Source organism: Erythrolamprus reginae, chromosome 2 (assembly GCF_031021105.1).
Source record: "Erythrolamprus reginae isolate rEryReg1 chromosome 2, rEryReg1.hap1, whole genome shotgun sequence".
Classification (NCBI taxonomy): domain Eukaryota; kingdom Metazoa; phylum Chordata; class Lepidosauria; order Squamata; family Dipsadidae; genus Erythrolamprus; species Erythrolamprus reginae.
The window spans coordinates 229914969-229929902 of record NC_091951.1 but is presented as its reverse complement, the minus strand read 5'-3'; the positions used below and the strand labels follow the sequence as shown (position 1 = coordinate 229929902).

The window sequence follows — 14934 nt, the reverse complement described above, 5'->3', positions numbered from 1 at the left end:
ATATAAACAATGGATGGTGGTCCCAAATTCTATTCTAATCAGTTATTTTATTGTTATAGCCCCCATTAGTCTTTTTGACTATGATTAAAAATATCCAATCAAAGAATAAATGGTAAAATTCTGTTAAGGCAACCAGAGAATTAATTGAGCCATAGATATAGCAGTAGAACTCTTTTTCCTTGCTTTGCTGCTAAAAACTCTGCTTCTGAAATAGTACTGAGATTTTGCCTGTTACTACTACACAGTATCCCACCTGTGGGGAAATTGCAGTTCTTGGGATATGGGTTGTTAATTCATTATATTTATATGATGCCTTGCATTCAGAATCTGAAGATGGCATTTGGGTTACTCTCTCCTCTCTTTTTGCCCCACAACATGTGGGCTAAAGTGATCTGAGAATGTGATTCGGCCATAGTCCTCCAGTGACTTTCCGTGCTTGGAACTAGTCTGTTACCTTAACCACTACATCACAGTGGCTCTCTTTACAGTTCCCATCAGCTCCTGCCACCGTGGCCCCTACATATTGAGAACTGCAATTAGTAGTTTTCCTAAGATGCCAGCAAATACTAACCAGTCCCTTTCTTCTGATTAGAGATGGGGCGTAAACATATAGGAATACACAAGTAAAATAAATTTAGATTTTCCTGTTCTCTGTGTGGTCCTTGGGAGAGAAAGAGATCAGGAATAAGGAAGAAAGGGAAACAAGTCAATCCCTATTCTATCTAAAATCTCTTAAAAATAGAATAATTTTAAACTTTCTTGTTAACAGAAATAATATTCTACATGAATAACTTGGCTATATGTCTTATGACTTAATATTTCCAGTGGCATGACGGATTGATCTCAGCATGGTGTCGAAGCATATTTAAGAATTAGTACTTTTTTAAAAATTCCTTAATATTCCAATTTTTCTGGAAGGAAAGGCACCTATTGAAAAACTGCAAGATGAAAAAAACCCCACTCTCCTGAAAACTTAAGAGGCTTTTTATTTAATAACTTCTCTTGATTGTAAAGCAATTTGGTTGTTACTAGCATGCTTGCTGCTTGAACAGCCAGTTGATGTGCTGGCTGAGGATAATGGGAGTGAAAGGCAAATCCCAGGGAACGTGCAAAGAGCTATATTATGACGAATTAAGATTACTGATTATCTCTAACTTTGTTGTGTTTCTAGGTATGCTACGTTGATTATGGTTTTAATGAAATCATTGAAAATTCCAGAGTGTACAAATTAGCCAAACAGTTCTATAGATTGCCATTCCAGGCTTCCAGATGTAAACTAGCTGGTAAGATGTGCCTTTTTCTTTCCATAGGTACAAATACTGTTTGCATTACATCCTATTAAGAAATGGGAGAAAGAGATTATAGACTCTATTAATCTAGGATGCTTGGAAGATAGTATCTGGCAAGACTGTTTTGTACTTTTAGAATTTACACAAGGAGTGGGCTGTCCTTATGACTAGTTTTCTCTGAAATCAATGTGAGATCAAGGCAGACCTCTTTTTGCGATTACGTTTATTTTTTAAAAAAACTACAATAAAAGCATTCATCTGAGCTAAAAGTTTTTTATTTGATAATGCTTGTAAAGCCACCCTTCCAGAATTTCATTCTAACTTAGTAGGCAACCTTGCCAGCATATTCATTTTGCATATAAAAAATAGCAGAACCATTGTTTCTAACTAACATGAGTTAGATTTTGACTTCGATATTTTTCATGATGCTGGTGGAACTCTATAGTATGAATGTTGCTTAGTATCTGAATTGGTAATAGGGCTGTTCATTTGCTGATCTCTTTTGATTAGAATAATAATTGAATAATGTTTTCAAGCAATAGTAACATTAAATTACAATCCTAGAATGAAATAAAATTCATTTTATGTTCCTCAAGACAGTTCATAGAAACTCCATTGATGCTTGATAAATATAAAGATTTGTGTACACTATGGTAGAATTCCCCATAAAGAAAATCTGATTTCTTTAACTATGTTGTATTCTAAATTCCACATAGTAGTTTTTATGGTTCTTTCAACATTCAATGAGGAAATAAAATTTTCAGAAGTTTTAAAAGCCTATGGTTTTATTCAGCTTTCAGGTTTTTTAGATTTCAGGAGGTATTGATATTACCTTTACAACACTGCGAGTTCCAAGCTTTTTTTACTTATAGCACTTCCCCTTAAAAATAAAGAAAGCCAAAGAAATATATAGAGAGGTAGAATTCTTTTCAAGGTTGTAATACAATCCTTATGCTAGTCCTAAAACCATTTTGAAACACAAAAGCTCTATTTTGTAATGCTTATATATGTATGTATGTATGTATGTATGTATGTATATATATATGTATATATATTGATTATCTTACTATAGGTTTGGAGGCCTTTGATGATCCAGTATTGGTAAAAATGGTAGAATCTCAAACTTGTGGCAAGATATTTGCTGTTGAAATACTAGAAAAAAGTGACGTTCCCCGTATTATTCTATATGACACATCAGGAGATGATGATATCAACATTAATGCCACTTGTCTGAAGGTACTGCAGGATAAATCACTTGAGCCCCATCTCCAGGTACTGTCTTCACCCCTTTAATAACACTTTAATAAAACAAAGAAGTTTTTAACTTGTAGAGGCAACATCTTAAGTACTTTTCATTGTAGGTAAATGCAGTCTATAAAGATGTCCGGGTAACCAATGTTTGCTCAGATGGAACTTTATATTGTCAAGTGCAATCGAAGGGCCTGACTAGACTCTTTGAAATTTTGCAGAAACTGGAAAACCATTTTCACCATAGGGTAAGCCTATATTTAACATCGACTTCTGTCTTAGAAGATTTCAGGGCAGTTGTTAGTAATTCCCTTAGAGACAACTAAAGAATTTCAAAGCTATTGGTCACTCATTTTTGCAGACTAGTATTGGCTAGGTTTTTTTTAAAGAGCAATTAAATATACTTGTTATCTAGACATAGTAGATTTACAATGCTAAAACTAAATGCCCGATGCTGAAAGGAAGGCTGTATATTTATTTAACATAGAAATCACTTGATCATTGAATACTGTGAAACTCTTTCTGCTGAATGTTTTTGTATTGCATTCAACATTCATTTTGGATGTTTAATAATGGTGATTGCTCCATGCTTGTTGGCAATGATTTAATCTTTTGGTGCTCCAGAATGGAAATAAGTCAACCATTTGTGTGATATTTATTAATTAATTACTAGTAAATACTAAGTATGTGAGCAATTTATGTAAGCACTATGAACTCATCCTACATTTCCCGATAACCACTATCATCACATAATCTGATTTCAAATCTATTCCAGCAGGCAACAGAATATTCTATATCACTACCTTTTTGTGGCATGATCTGCTTGCTTAACTATAAAGGAAAATGGGCTAGAGTGGAGGTAAGTAGTATACTGACAAAGCATACCAGGAACACGTTTTCTAAAAATTGGAGGTTTTATGTTCTAATATCTTCTAAGTGGGTTGCTTAACTGATTATTAGCTTAAGAAAAAGTGGTGTTTCTTTACTTGCCTATAATTTAAATTATGTAAAGTAGAATCTTTATTGCCACTTTAAAGGTACACTAATCAGCATACATTAAAAAGAAATTTCATTGCATTCAGTTCTCAAAAGAGAACCATTATGCATATATACATATATACACACAAATATATGACACAAAGAACACATTATAACGCATATAAGCAGTATCCTGAATAATAGGAAGCTATCTTCCTACAATCTTCTCTGTCCTTACCACTCTCTGTATGGACCTTCTATCTGAGGCATTGCTACCATGAAGCCAAACAATGATGCAGTTTATTAAAATGCTCTCAATCGTATAAAAAGTGGCCGGGACAGAAGGAGAAAGATGTGATCTCCTCATCCAACGCAGGAAATGAAAATGCTGGTTTGCACACTTTACTAAAGATAATTATGAAGAGACCAAGTCTGCATCCCCAGATACTTAATAGTATTGACCACCTCCACAGCTGCAGCTTTGATAATCAAGTGGAGTATGACTATGCTGGCTCTTTCCAAAATCAACAGTGATCTCCTTTATTTTGTTAACTGCTTCGTTCTTCTGAGGTAATTAAAGGTGGAACCAAATTCTGACATCATTGCGAGATTAAACATTGCTCTTCTTCTTGTACCAGTAAAGTAACAAATGGATAAAAGGTAGTCCTACCAATGAAATAGTAAAAGAAAATTCCTAGCTTTTGCTTGGGAAGCAATATGGCAAACATATGTTTCTAAACTACAACTTCCCACCACAGTTACAAAAGACCAGCATAACTTGGCATCTTAATTAGGAATTATGCAAGTTGCAGTTCAACATGTCAACAAGTTCAACAAATACCACTACATTCCAAAATCTAAGGAACTTAGGCAATTGTTTGAGTCTCAGAAACTAACATTTACGTAAATAAAGGAGCAGCACACTGCTGTACAATTCAGATTGCTGAAGATGTAGGTGAATTGCTGGCTAACAGTCAATGGTTGGCAATATCTAACGGCTTAAATAAATTTCTGGCCATAAGCATTATTAGTGATTTATCAAGCTTAGATTGCAAGTAATTTTTCTACAAGCTAAATAGTCTGCTATTTTGATATTATTCCCACCCTACCTCAGATAATAAGTGTACACAGTAGCCGGACTCTTGATGTTCGATTTATGGATACCGGAACAGTGGCATCTGTAAAAGTGTTAGAGCTGAGAGAGGTTCCCTCTATATTCCTGCGAGAAATCATTACAATACCACCTCAGGTATGAGAATCTCTTTACTAATTCTCAAGAGACCTAAAGATGCTTTTTCAAGAGGCAACTGGACTTTCTTGTTTGCCTTTGAATATGATTTGTTTCTCATCCAAGAAGTTTCTTCACCTCTGACTGGATGATGGGGAATGGAAGGATTTATATCCCTTGCAGACAGATGATCATTTTCATTCTTTTAGAGCTGAGGTGGTGCAGTGGTTAGAATGTAGTACTTGCAGCTAATTCTGCTGACTGCTGGCTGCCAGCAGTTTGACAGTTCAAGTCTCCCCGGCTCAAGGTTGACTCAGCCTTCCATCCTTCCGAGATTAGTAAAATGAGGATCCAGATTGTTGGGGGCAATATGCTGACTCTGTAAACTGCTTAGAGAGGGCTGTAAAGCACTGTGAAGAGGTATATAAGTCTAAGTGCTATGGCTATTGCTATTTAGAAAGTCATTGAGGCCACTTGGGGGAGGGGGTTTGTCTGTGTCCTCAGGGTCATCTGAGGAGTGCAAATAGGTGTGGAGCCTTCTTGCAATATAGTCCTTTCAGCAGTTCCAAGCTGATGATAAGTAAAATGTCTTCAAAACAAACAAACAGGAAAGTCCAGTTGGCCCTTGAAAAAAACATGTTTGTTACAACCATGACCTGGATGACTGAGAATCTCCATAGGCATTCTTCAAGAAAGTTTCAAGCAGTTTACTAAGAATTAATCTTGCTGTCATACAACTTTAATGCTATTGCAACTTTATATTATTTAGGCAGTAAAATGCTGTTTAGCTGATCTTCCACTTAATATTGGCATGTGGACCCCAGATGCTGTACTTTGGCTAAGAGATACTGTATTGAACTGTGCTGACTGCAACATGAAGGTAATATATAGATATAGATATATATCTGTTCCTTAATGTTCAAGGAAGTTATACTGCCCTTGAGCTATTACTTGTTTGTCAAAGTAAAAGTATTTAAAAGTTACTTTGTAGATTTATTTATTTATTTGCTGCCCATTTTCACATTGGGCTGCTCTAGTTGGCTTGCAACAGTAAAACAGAAAAAAAATGATAAAGTAAACATAAGAATAGCAAAACAATGAAATAATAAAATTAAACAATGAAAATACAATACAGTGATCCCTCGATTTTTGCGATCTCGATCTTCACGAAACGCTATATCGCGATTTTTCAAAAAATATTAATTAAAAAATACTCCACGTTTTTTTTGCCATACCGCGGTTTTTCCCACCCGATGACGTCACTCTCTTCCTTTCTCATCTTTCTTTCTCTCTCTCTTTCTCTATCTTGCTTCTTCCTCTCTCACACTCTCTTCCTCCCTCTCTCATCTCTTTCTTTCCTTCTCTCTCTTTCTCTATCTCTCCCCCTCTTGCTCTCGAGCGGCGGGCAGGCAGCAGCGAGGAGCCGAAGATGGGGGTTTCCCCTTTGCGTGGGCGGCGGGGAAGACCCAGGGAAGGTTTCTTCGGCCGCCCAGCAGCTGATCTGCTCGGCAGCGCGGCAGCAGTGAGGAGCCGAAGATCGGGGTTTCCCCTTTGCGTGGGTGGCGGGGAAACCCCGATCTTCGGCTCCTTGCTGCTGCTGCGCTGCCGAGCAGATCAGCTGCTGGGCGGCCGAAGAAACCTTCCCTGGGTCTTCCCCGCCGCCCACGCAAACTCCACCATCTGCGCATGCGCGGCCATGGAAAAAGGGTGCGCATGCGCAGATGGTGTTTTTACTTCCACACCACTATATCGCGAAAAATCGAGTATCGCGAGGGGTCTTGGAACGTAACCCTCGCGATACTCGAGGGATCACTGTAATAATGAAATGGTTTCTTTTTTAATAATTGTTTTAAGTATATTTTATTGTTTTGCTATATACTTCTGTGTTTTATCATCACATTTTAATTATCTAAATACGTACATTAATGTAATATTTTAATCTACTAGACTCTCATTCAGCTTTGAGCACAGTTAAGCATTTTTGCCATTACTTCTGCCTTGCATAAGTTAATAAGGTCTGGTATTCCTGTTCATGTTTGTATTTTTTAATCTTTCCTTCTGGTTTGCCTTTCCTTTGTGTAAATTGCTCACCTAACTTTTATCCCACTCATCTCTTCCCTGTAATCTTGTTGCTGATTTATAACTACATTTCTTCATTGACCATAAGAAAAGATTTGATTTGTCAATCTTTCTCAGTATTGTGTGCTGCAAAATAGCTAACATTGCAAGTCATTCAAGAGGGAGGAATTATATTTATATTGTTTCAGTTTGTCCTCAGGTTTTAAAATTATTCAGTGCATTTCTTCTCAGTGAAGCATACGGGAGGGATTTAATATAAGTAGTTTCAGAATATTCCAGTTTATAAAGAGGGGTGGGTATCAGTGTAGTTTTGTCTTTTACCTATTAAATAAAGGCTCTCCATATATATTTAAGAATCCAGAATATTGATATAATTTACACCCTGTAAAACCTTCCTTAGATACTGGCAAGAGGCATTAGCATTTAATACCCTCTTGCATATTGTATCAGTATTACCAAACATAATCACTAGCTTGTGGGCAATATATTTATCTTAATGTAATTAACTTTGTGATTTGATATAAAAATACCAAACTATTCTGTCAGGTACAAATTATCAGAATAGTTCCGAGAATGGGTCAGATGGGTTTCTCGATTGCTGATCACCAGTTTACAAGAATCTCCCTTTGGAAATGGGAGATATAGACTGAGGGACTGACTTCAAACATTACCTCCTTGAATGCACTCTAATCTGGAATGTCTTTTAACCCCACCTCCACTCGGGACCTCCTCTCCTTCTGCCAATGGCTCTATCAGAATAACAGAATTGGAAGGGAACTTGAAAATTTTCTAGTCCACCCCCCCCCCACCCCCCCCCCCACCCCGCTCAAGCAGGAAACACTATACCATTTCAGACAAATGGTTGTCCAATTTTGTCTTTAAACTCTCCAGTATTGGACTACCTACAATTTCTGGAGGCAAGTTGTTTTCATTGGTTAATTGTTCAAGCTGTCAGGAAATTTCTTCTTAGTTCTAGGTTGCTTCTCGATTATAATTTCCATCCATTGTTCACTCTTGCCTTCAGGTGCTTTGGAAAATAGGTTGACCTCTTCTTCTTTGTCACAGCCCCTTAGATATTGGAACACAGGTATCATATCACCCCTAGTCCTTAGTGATTTGGTTTATATGTTTGCTTAGTGTTATCTTAATTGTTTGTCTTGTTAACATAATGCTGGTACAACGTTTTCTGAATTAAAGCTCTCCATGTTATTGTTCTGATCAAGACATAATTTTTCATCATTGCAATATTCTCTCTCTCTCAATAAGGTGGTTAAACTGGATAACCAAATTGCACACATCTATCTGTTTACACCAAAGAGTTTTCCAGACCCAGATCGCAGTATAAATAAAAAGATCACCAGTGCTGAGTTGTGGAAGAATCAGAAGGATGTTTTTCTGAGTGTCTCTCAGAATCTCCCTGGAAGAAGGGAAGCGGATTTGCCAAAGCAGTCAAGCTTAGGGCCCAAGCAGAGCTCCACAGATACGGTTCCTCATATTCTGGAATCCCGCAAGGTGGAAACCACTGTGAAAATGCCACCAATCCTGCCACTTGTCCAATCGCAGGAACAGATGGATGTTTTTGTTGCGCTGGCATGCCATCCGGGTTACTTTATCCTCCAGTCCTGGCAAGAAATGCACAAGTTAGAAATGCTGATGGAAGAGATGCTTCTGTATTATAACACAGCAGAGGATGGAGCTGTTGCTGTTGAAAAAAACAAAATCTATGCAGCAAAAGTGAAAAACAAGTAAGCAACTTTTATAAGAAACCCATTCTGTATATGGGAATTCTATTCTCTAACAGGGTTAGAAATGAGGCTACTTCAATGTCCAGTCTATTTATTTCAATGGGACTGAGATTTGACATAGTTAGATTCAGTTTTCATATCCTCAAAGAGCAATTTTGATGGCTAAGTGAATAATTATCTATTTCAATATTTTCTCACCATCTTCCAAATGGGAGACACCAGAGCAACACTCCTGCTGTTTGTTATGAATATTTACAGTATTATCAAGGATATTTCGCTTAAATTTGAAAATACAATTTAACTCATAAGATTATATACCATATTTTCAGAGTATAAAACACACCCTTTTCCTTCCTAAAAGAGGCTGAAAATTTGGGTACGTCTTGTACTCCGAATGTAGCTTTTTCAAAACCTTTTTTCCCAGCCCTAACTAGGTGCTAATTATCTTCCCAGCTTCCTATTTCCTCTGAATCAGTTTTTTTTTCTGCCCTAAGTCTTTGCAGGCTTATTTTCATTCCTACTCCCTCTGAAAAAGTTTTTTTCAGCCCTAACCAGGGGATAAAATAATGTGCTGAAGTTGAACAGACTTAAGGACGCTAGCCAGATGAATACCTGGTAGATAGAGTTGCATCTTATACTCCGGTGCATCTTATACTCTGAAAAATATGGTATATATTCTTCTGACATTACAGTAGTTTTCTTCCTGTGTGTTTCATGCTTTATTAACTAGTTGTCTTGGCCTTCTGGTTTTTTTGTTTGTTTGTTTGTTTTTCTAAGATTCCATAAATTTTATAGAAAAGAAAGTGGAATATATACACAAAGAGCTATATGTCTTTTGTGCAAATAGTTTGTGATACTCATAAAGGATAGACATTCCTGAAATGGAAGATTATTATTTTTATTATTTGCTTTTGTTTTTATATAAGTAATCTTTTATCTTTCACTCTTAAGTAAGAAAAGGAGAGCAAGGTTTTTCTTTTCTTTTTTTTTTTGACAAATGGCCAGGTCAGCAGCTCAGAGTTGGGGAGTCACAAAGTTTTTGATATATTAATAACTAAGAATTGCATTCTCAAAGGCATCATGTCTACCTCTTACTTTCTCTGAATCTATTTATTCCATTTTAGATGAGTAGAAGTCCTATCCTTTTTTTTTTCTTTGCTTGTTTGTTTCTTAGATGGCACAGAGTGTTAATAAAAGGATTGTTGGCAAAAGGACTGGTGACAGTGTATGAACTGGACTATGGTAAACATGAGGTGATTGGCATCCAAAATATAAGACCCCTTGTGGATACGTTTAGAGAGCTGCCATTTCAGGCCATAATAGCTCAACTTGCAGGTATGTTCTTCTGATATATTAAAATAGTGACTGCAAAAGTGAGAACATTGAACAAGACAGACAGACAGACACATTTGAGGCCAATGAATTTTATGACCTGACCATTTCTCCCCCCCCCACACACCCCGGGAAAAAAATCTTGATCATTGTGTCCTGCTCCTATAAACAATGTTCTATTTTCCCATTTTCCTGAAAATAATTTTCAGTGGAGTCTGCCAGATGTTGCTACTTTCATTGAAATGACAAAAGCAACATTGTAATAACCCCTTGCAAGCTCAACCCTTTTCACCTCTGGGGACGGCAGGCGCCTCGCGGCCGAGCCCAACCAGATAGGTTTCCATCAGCTTTGCAGGTTTCTTTTGGTGGCTGCGGATGCCGGGTCTAGTGCCTGGTGCTGTCCATCTTGGTGCTTTGGAAGGGGGATGGAGAATGCAACTCCCCTTACTCACTTTACTCACTTCTTAATAGTAACAGCTATTTTCACTCTTTAGCAGGAATGAAAAAATTATGAAACAATTTTTATTACAGTGATACATTTGTGGGTTTCCCCCCCCCCCCCTTTCTAAAATGTTTTCTAAAGCACGGACTGGTAAAGTTCACTACATTTTGTTAAGATGATGTAGAACGTAAAATGAAACTTTTTGGTAGCAATAATTAATCCAGCAGATTACATTCAGGTCTGAGGGCACTCTCGATACTAATCGATGTACAGCACCTGTTGGGGGACCGGCTAGACAACCACTTTATTTTCTCGGCTTAATTGTCCGCAGTCCGCTGTCGTCCCCATATTTGAATGCCGCCCCACCCCGAAATCTCCTCCAGCTAAATAGGGAGGGGGGAGCCCTGGTGCGAAGCCTTCGCAGAAGGAAAGGAAGGAGGCGGCTCGGCGGGGATGAGAAATCCGCTTGGTTGAAAACAAGCGGCGCGGAGAAACAGATTCGCTTTGCAGGCCTGCTTTGGCTCCCTCAGCACTGCGTTTGTGTTCTTCAAGAGAAGGAAAGAACCACGGGGTGGTTTTTCTCAGACATAAGAATATAAAGGGATGGCAGAATAAAAACTAGTCAGAGTTATGTAAGCTTTATGAGATCGATTTGCGTTTGATTACTTATCCGGTGGATAACGCCATCGTTTCCCCGGCTCCTTCGACGTGTCTTTGGTCTCGTAGGCTTCCTTCGGTTGTGTTGTGTTCTGACTTCTTTGTAGGAAGTAAGCCGCCTAGAGTCAGGCAGCTTGAAAGCTTAGTAAGTAAAATATTTTACAAGTTCTAGAAACTTTTGATAAAGTAGCCTAGCAATCTTGTGAACGCAGGACACACAAATACACACACACAATGCAGAGTAGTCTTTTCCCCTGGCTTTTGGGATTCCTGTGAGAGTTTAATTACCTGCTGTTTACCCACGGTGGAACAAGTGAGAGGAAGTGAGCAGGTGGCAGCTCCTAAGCAGGCTCCAGGTTCAGGCGCAGCTCCCCTCCCCCCTGTGGAGGACCGGGCAAAAGCAGCAGCGGGGGGCTTCGCTGCTTTAAGGCAACGGGATGACCCAGGGAGCCTTGTCTGAGGCCGAAGCGCGGGTCCTTGCCACGGCTGTGATTCCCCGCCTTGGGACTGCTGGTGCAAGCAAATGGAGGTGGGGAATCCCATTTCCCATTTGCTTGCCACCCCTGCTGGGATTCCCCGCCTTGGGACTGCTGGTGCAAGCAAAAGGGAAATGGGATCATAGCAGGGGCGGCAAGCAAATGGGAAATGGGATTCCCCGCCTCATTTTGCTTGCACTGGCAGGCCCGAGGCGGAGAATCCCGGCCGTGGCAAGGACCCTCGCTTCGGCCTCAGACAAGGCTCCCTGGGCCGCCCTGTCGCCTTAAAGCAGTGAAGCCCCCCGCTGCCACTTTTGCCCGGTCCTTCGCGGTGGGGGGAGAGCTGTGGTGGAACAAGCGAGAGGAAGCAAGCAGGCGGCGGCTCCTAAGTGGGCTCCAGGTTCAGGCGCAGCTCTCCCCACATGGAGGACCGGGCAAAAGCGGCAGCGGGGAGCTTCGCTGCAACAGGACAACCCAGGGAGAGCCTTGTCTGAGACCAAAGCACGGGTCCTTGCCACGGCCGGGATTCCCTGCCCTCGGGACTGCCGGTGCAAGCAAAAGGAGGCGGGGAATCCCTGCGAGAGCGGCAAGCAAATTGGAAATCCCGGCAATGACAGTCACAAGGGGAATCCCTGCGGCAGTAAGAGAGCGCATGAACCCGGGCTCGGGTTCGTAAGGTGAAAATGGTTCTTAAGAAGAGGCAAACAAATCTTGAACACCAGGTTCGTATCTCGAAGTTTGTATGAAGAGGCATTCGTAAGACGAGGTACCACTGTATTTTCCTTCAGGCTCCAAATTAAGGACTTTAAAATCATTTAATGAGCAAATGGGCTCATATTTATAAAACGTATTGTGATGCTTTATGATTTTGTTTAATTTTCTTTTTTGCTGCTTCTAGGAATAAAATCGCAGCAGTGGTCAGAGGCAGCTTCAATAGTCTTCCGAAACCACGTGGAGCAGAAACCTCTAGTAGCCCAGGTGGAAAGAATTGTTGAAGGGACTAATCTATGGGATCGCAAAGTAGTTGTGTATTTGGTGGACACATCAATAACAGAGAAAGATATATGGATTCATGAAATTATGAATCAATTGTAATGGAAATCGTAAAGATGATTTAACACTTTAAAATATAGCAAACTATAAAACAATATAAATATTAAAAGAACTATCACTTAAATCAGTTTGCTTCTGAATGATTTTTGAACTATTCAGTATATGTGTGTGCATATCTCTTATTTCTGTTAACTTCTTAGAACATTTATTTTTGCTTCAAATTAAAAATTGTCTGAAGTTGGCCTGCTAGTTAGAAAGACTTTTCCCAACTTTTAAATGTTAAAATTCTATTTACTGTAGTTTGTGCAATTCAGTTAATTGCCTTGGTCGCAAAGCAGATTATTAATCATAATCCATTTTATCTTCTGTCTATAGATTTTCCTACAGGTGTATCTTGAACTATGTGTCACTAAACCTAAGCATGCCACAAATGTACATGACTTTTAATCTGATTATGGGCATGTCAATGCATCATATGTTTTTTTTCCACGGTTTATTATTTAAATGCAGACCAAATGTGTTTGTGTGTATATATGTGTGTGCATAGCAGCCTCTAAAGCAGCGGTCCCCAAACTACGGCCCGCGGGCCGGATGCGGCCCGATGAGGTCTTTTAACCGGCCCGCGGCAGCTCACAAGAGTTTACTGATCAATATAATAAGCTCCCGAATCTCCTGTCTACTCACCGCGGTAGGCTGCTGAACGAGGAGAAGGTGGAGAGGCGAGGGGGCGGGGAGGAAAGCGGGCCTGCAATTGGCCAATTTATTTCTCGCCTTTAGGGAGAGAAACTGTTGCTGCCCTATGACAGAGCAGCAACAGTTCCTCTCTCTAAAGGCGAGAAATAAATTGGCCAATTGCAGGCCCGCTTTCCTCCCCGCCTCCTTGCCTCTCCACCTCCTCCTCCGCGGTGAGTGGACACGAAATTCAGGAAAAGGCGATGGCAATTGAAAAACTGTCCACTGAGTGTGTGTGGGGGGGGGAAGGCGGCTGCTTGAAAATCCCTGACCTCCATCGCCTCCCCCCCCACACGGCACAAGGCAAGCACACCTCGCCGCTGACACGGGCGGCGGGGACCACCCTGTCCCCCTTCAGGGCCTCTTTGACAGCTCTTGGCATCAGCGGACGCCATGGCATCGTTGTTGTCGTAGCAGCCACCCTGCACTGGCCAGTAAAGCCAGCTGCCCGAGAAAGCAGTGCAGGAAAGCGGCGCATTTAAAAAGCGCAGGGCAGCCACCACGAAAACAACGGCCCAATGGCAGCCGCTGAAGCCGAGAGCCTGAAGCCCGCTCTCCAGCCTCAACACCAGGCTTCGGGCGAGCAGAGCTGTGCGCTGGCAGCGGGAGCTGTTGGGGAGGGCTCTGCCGGGAAGGGCTGTGTCAGCGGCGAGGTGGCCGCGCCGTCATTGTTCCTTCTAAGCTGCTAGCGCGACCACCTCGCACAGAAACATTTGCCCCTATGCGCCGCCCCACCACCCGTTCCTGCAAGTAGAGGTCGGGCGTGTTACCGGGAGCTGGAGGCGGCGTGGGGCCGGACACTAGGTGCCGGGGAAGACAAAGGAGTGAACTTAGCTACTGCCTCTCAGCTGCAGAGCCGAATGGGGGCGGAGGCAACAGCGGAGCCCGGCGCTGGGGCCATGCGGGGCCGCTCATCCAGGGGGGCGTGGACTGGCAAGTCGCCCTCCGCTCTCTTTCTCTCCCTGTTGCCGGCGTGGTATATGAGAGAGAAAGAGAGAAGCAGAGGTCGGGCGCATTACCGGGAGGTGGAGGCGGCGTGGGGACGCTGGGTGCCGGGGACACCGAGGAGGGGGTGGACGTGGCCTCTCAGCTGCAGAGCCGAACAAGGGCGGAGGCAACGGCGGAGTCCGGCGCTGGGGCCATGCAGGGCTGCTCATCCAGGGGGGCGTGGACTGGCAAGTCACCCTCCGTTCTCTCTCTTTCTCTCTCATATACCACGCCGGCAACAGGGAGAGAAAGAGAGAGAGCGGAGGGCGACTTGCCGGTCCACGCCCCCCTGGATGAGCGGCTCCGCATGGCCCCAGCGCCAGACTCCGCCGTTGCCTCTGCCCTTGTTCGGCTCTGCAGCTGAGAGGCCACGTCCACCCCCTCCTTGGTGTCCCCGGCACCCAGCGTCCCCACGCCGCCTCCACCTCCCGGTAACGCGCTCGACTTCTGCCTCTCTCTTTCTCTCTCATATACCATGCCGGCAACAGGGAGAGAAAGAGAGAGAGCGGAGGGCGACTTGCCGGTCCACGCCCCCCTGGATGAGCGGCTCCGCATGGCCCCAGCGCCAGACTCCGCCGTTGCCTCTGCCCTTGTTCGGCTCTGCAGCTGAGAGGCCACGTCCACCCCCTCCTTGGTGTCCCCGGCACCCAGCGTCCCCACGCCGCCTCCACCTCCCGGTAACGCGCTC

General features: G+C 42.1%; 1 protein-coding gene across 7 annotated transcripts in view; it reads left to right on the top strand.

Annotated features, from left to right (window-relative positions):
* The window catches only part of TDRD7 (tudor domain containing 7), a 53929-nt gene extending 41278 nt beyond the window's left edge, over positions 1–12651 (top strand). For 4 of the 7 annotated variants that reach the window (XM_070742241.1, XM_070742239.1, XM_070742240.1 and 1 more), the window contains exons 9-17: positions 1172–1283; positions 2362–2561; positions 2651–2785; positions 3313–3396; positions 4630–4764; positions 5513–5623; positions 8089–8567; positions 9742–9902; positions 12373–12651. In XM_070742241.1, coding sequence (XP_070598342.1) covers positions 1172–1283; positions 2362–2561; positions 2651–2785; positions 3313–3396; positions 4630–4764; positions 5513–5623; positions 8089–8567; positions 9742–9902; positions 12373–12569 — 1614 coding nt within the window. In that variant the 3' untranslated portion in view covers positions 12570–12651. The remainder of the gene's footprint in view (positions 1–1171; positions 1284–2361; positions 2562–2650; positions 2786–3312; positions 3397–4629; positions 4765–5512; positions 5624–8088; positions 8568–9741; positions 9903–12372) is intronic. The other 3 variants (XM_070742242.1, XM_070742237.1, XM_070742235.1) reach the window with 1 other exon arrangement.
* Positions 12652–14934: the final 2283 nt, after the last annotated feature.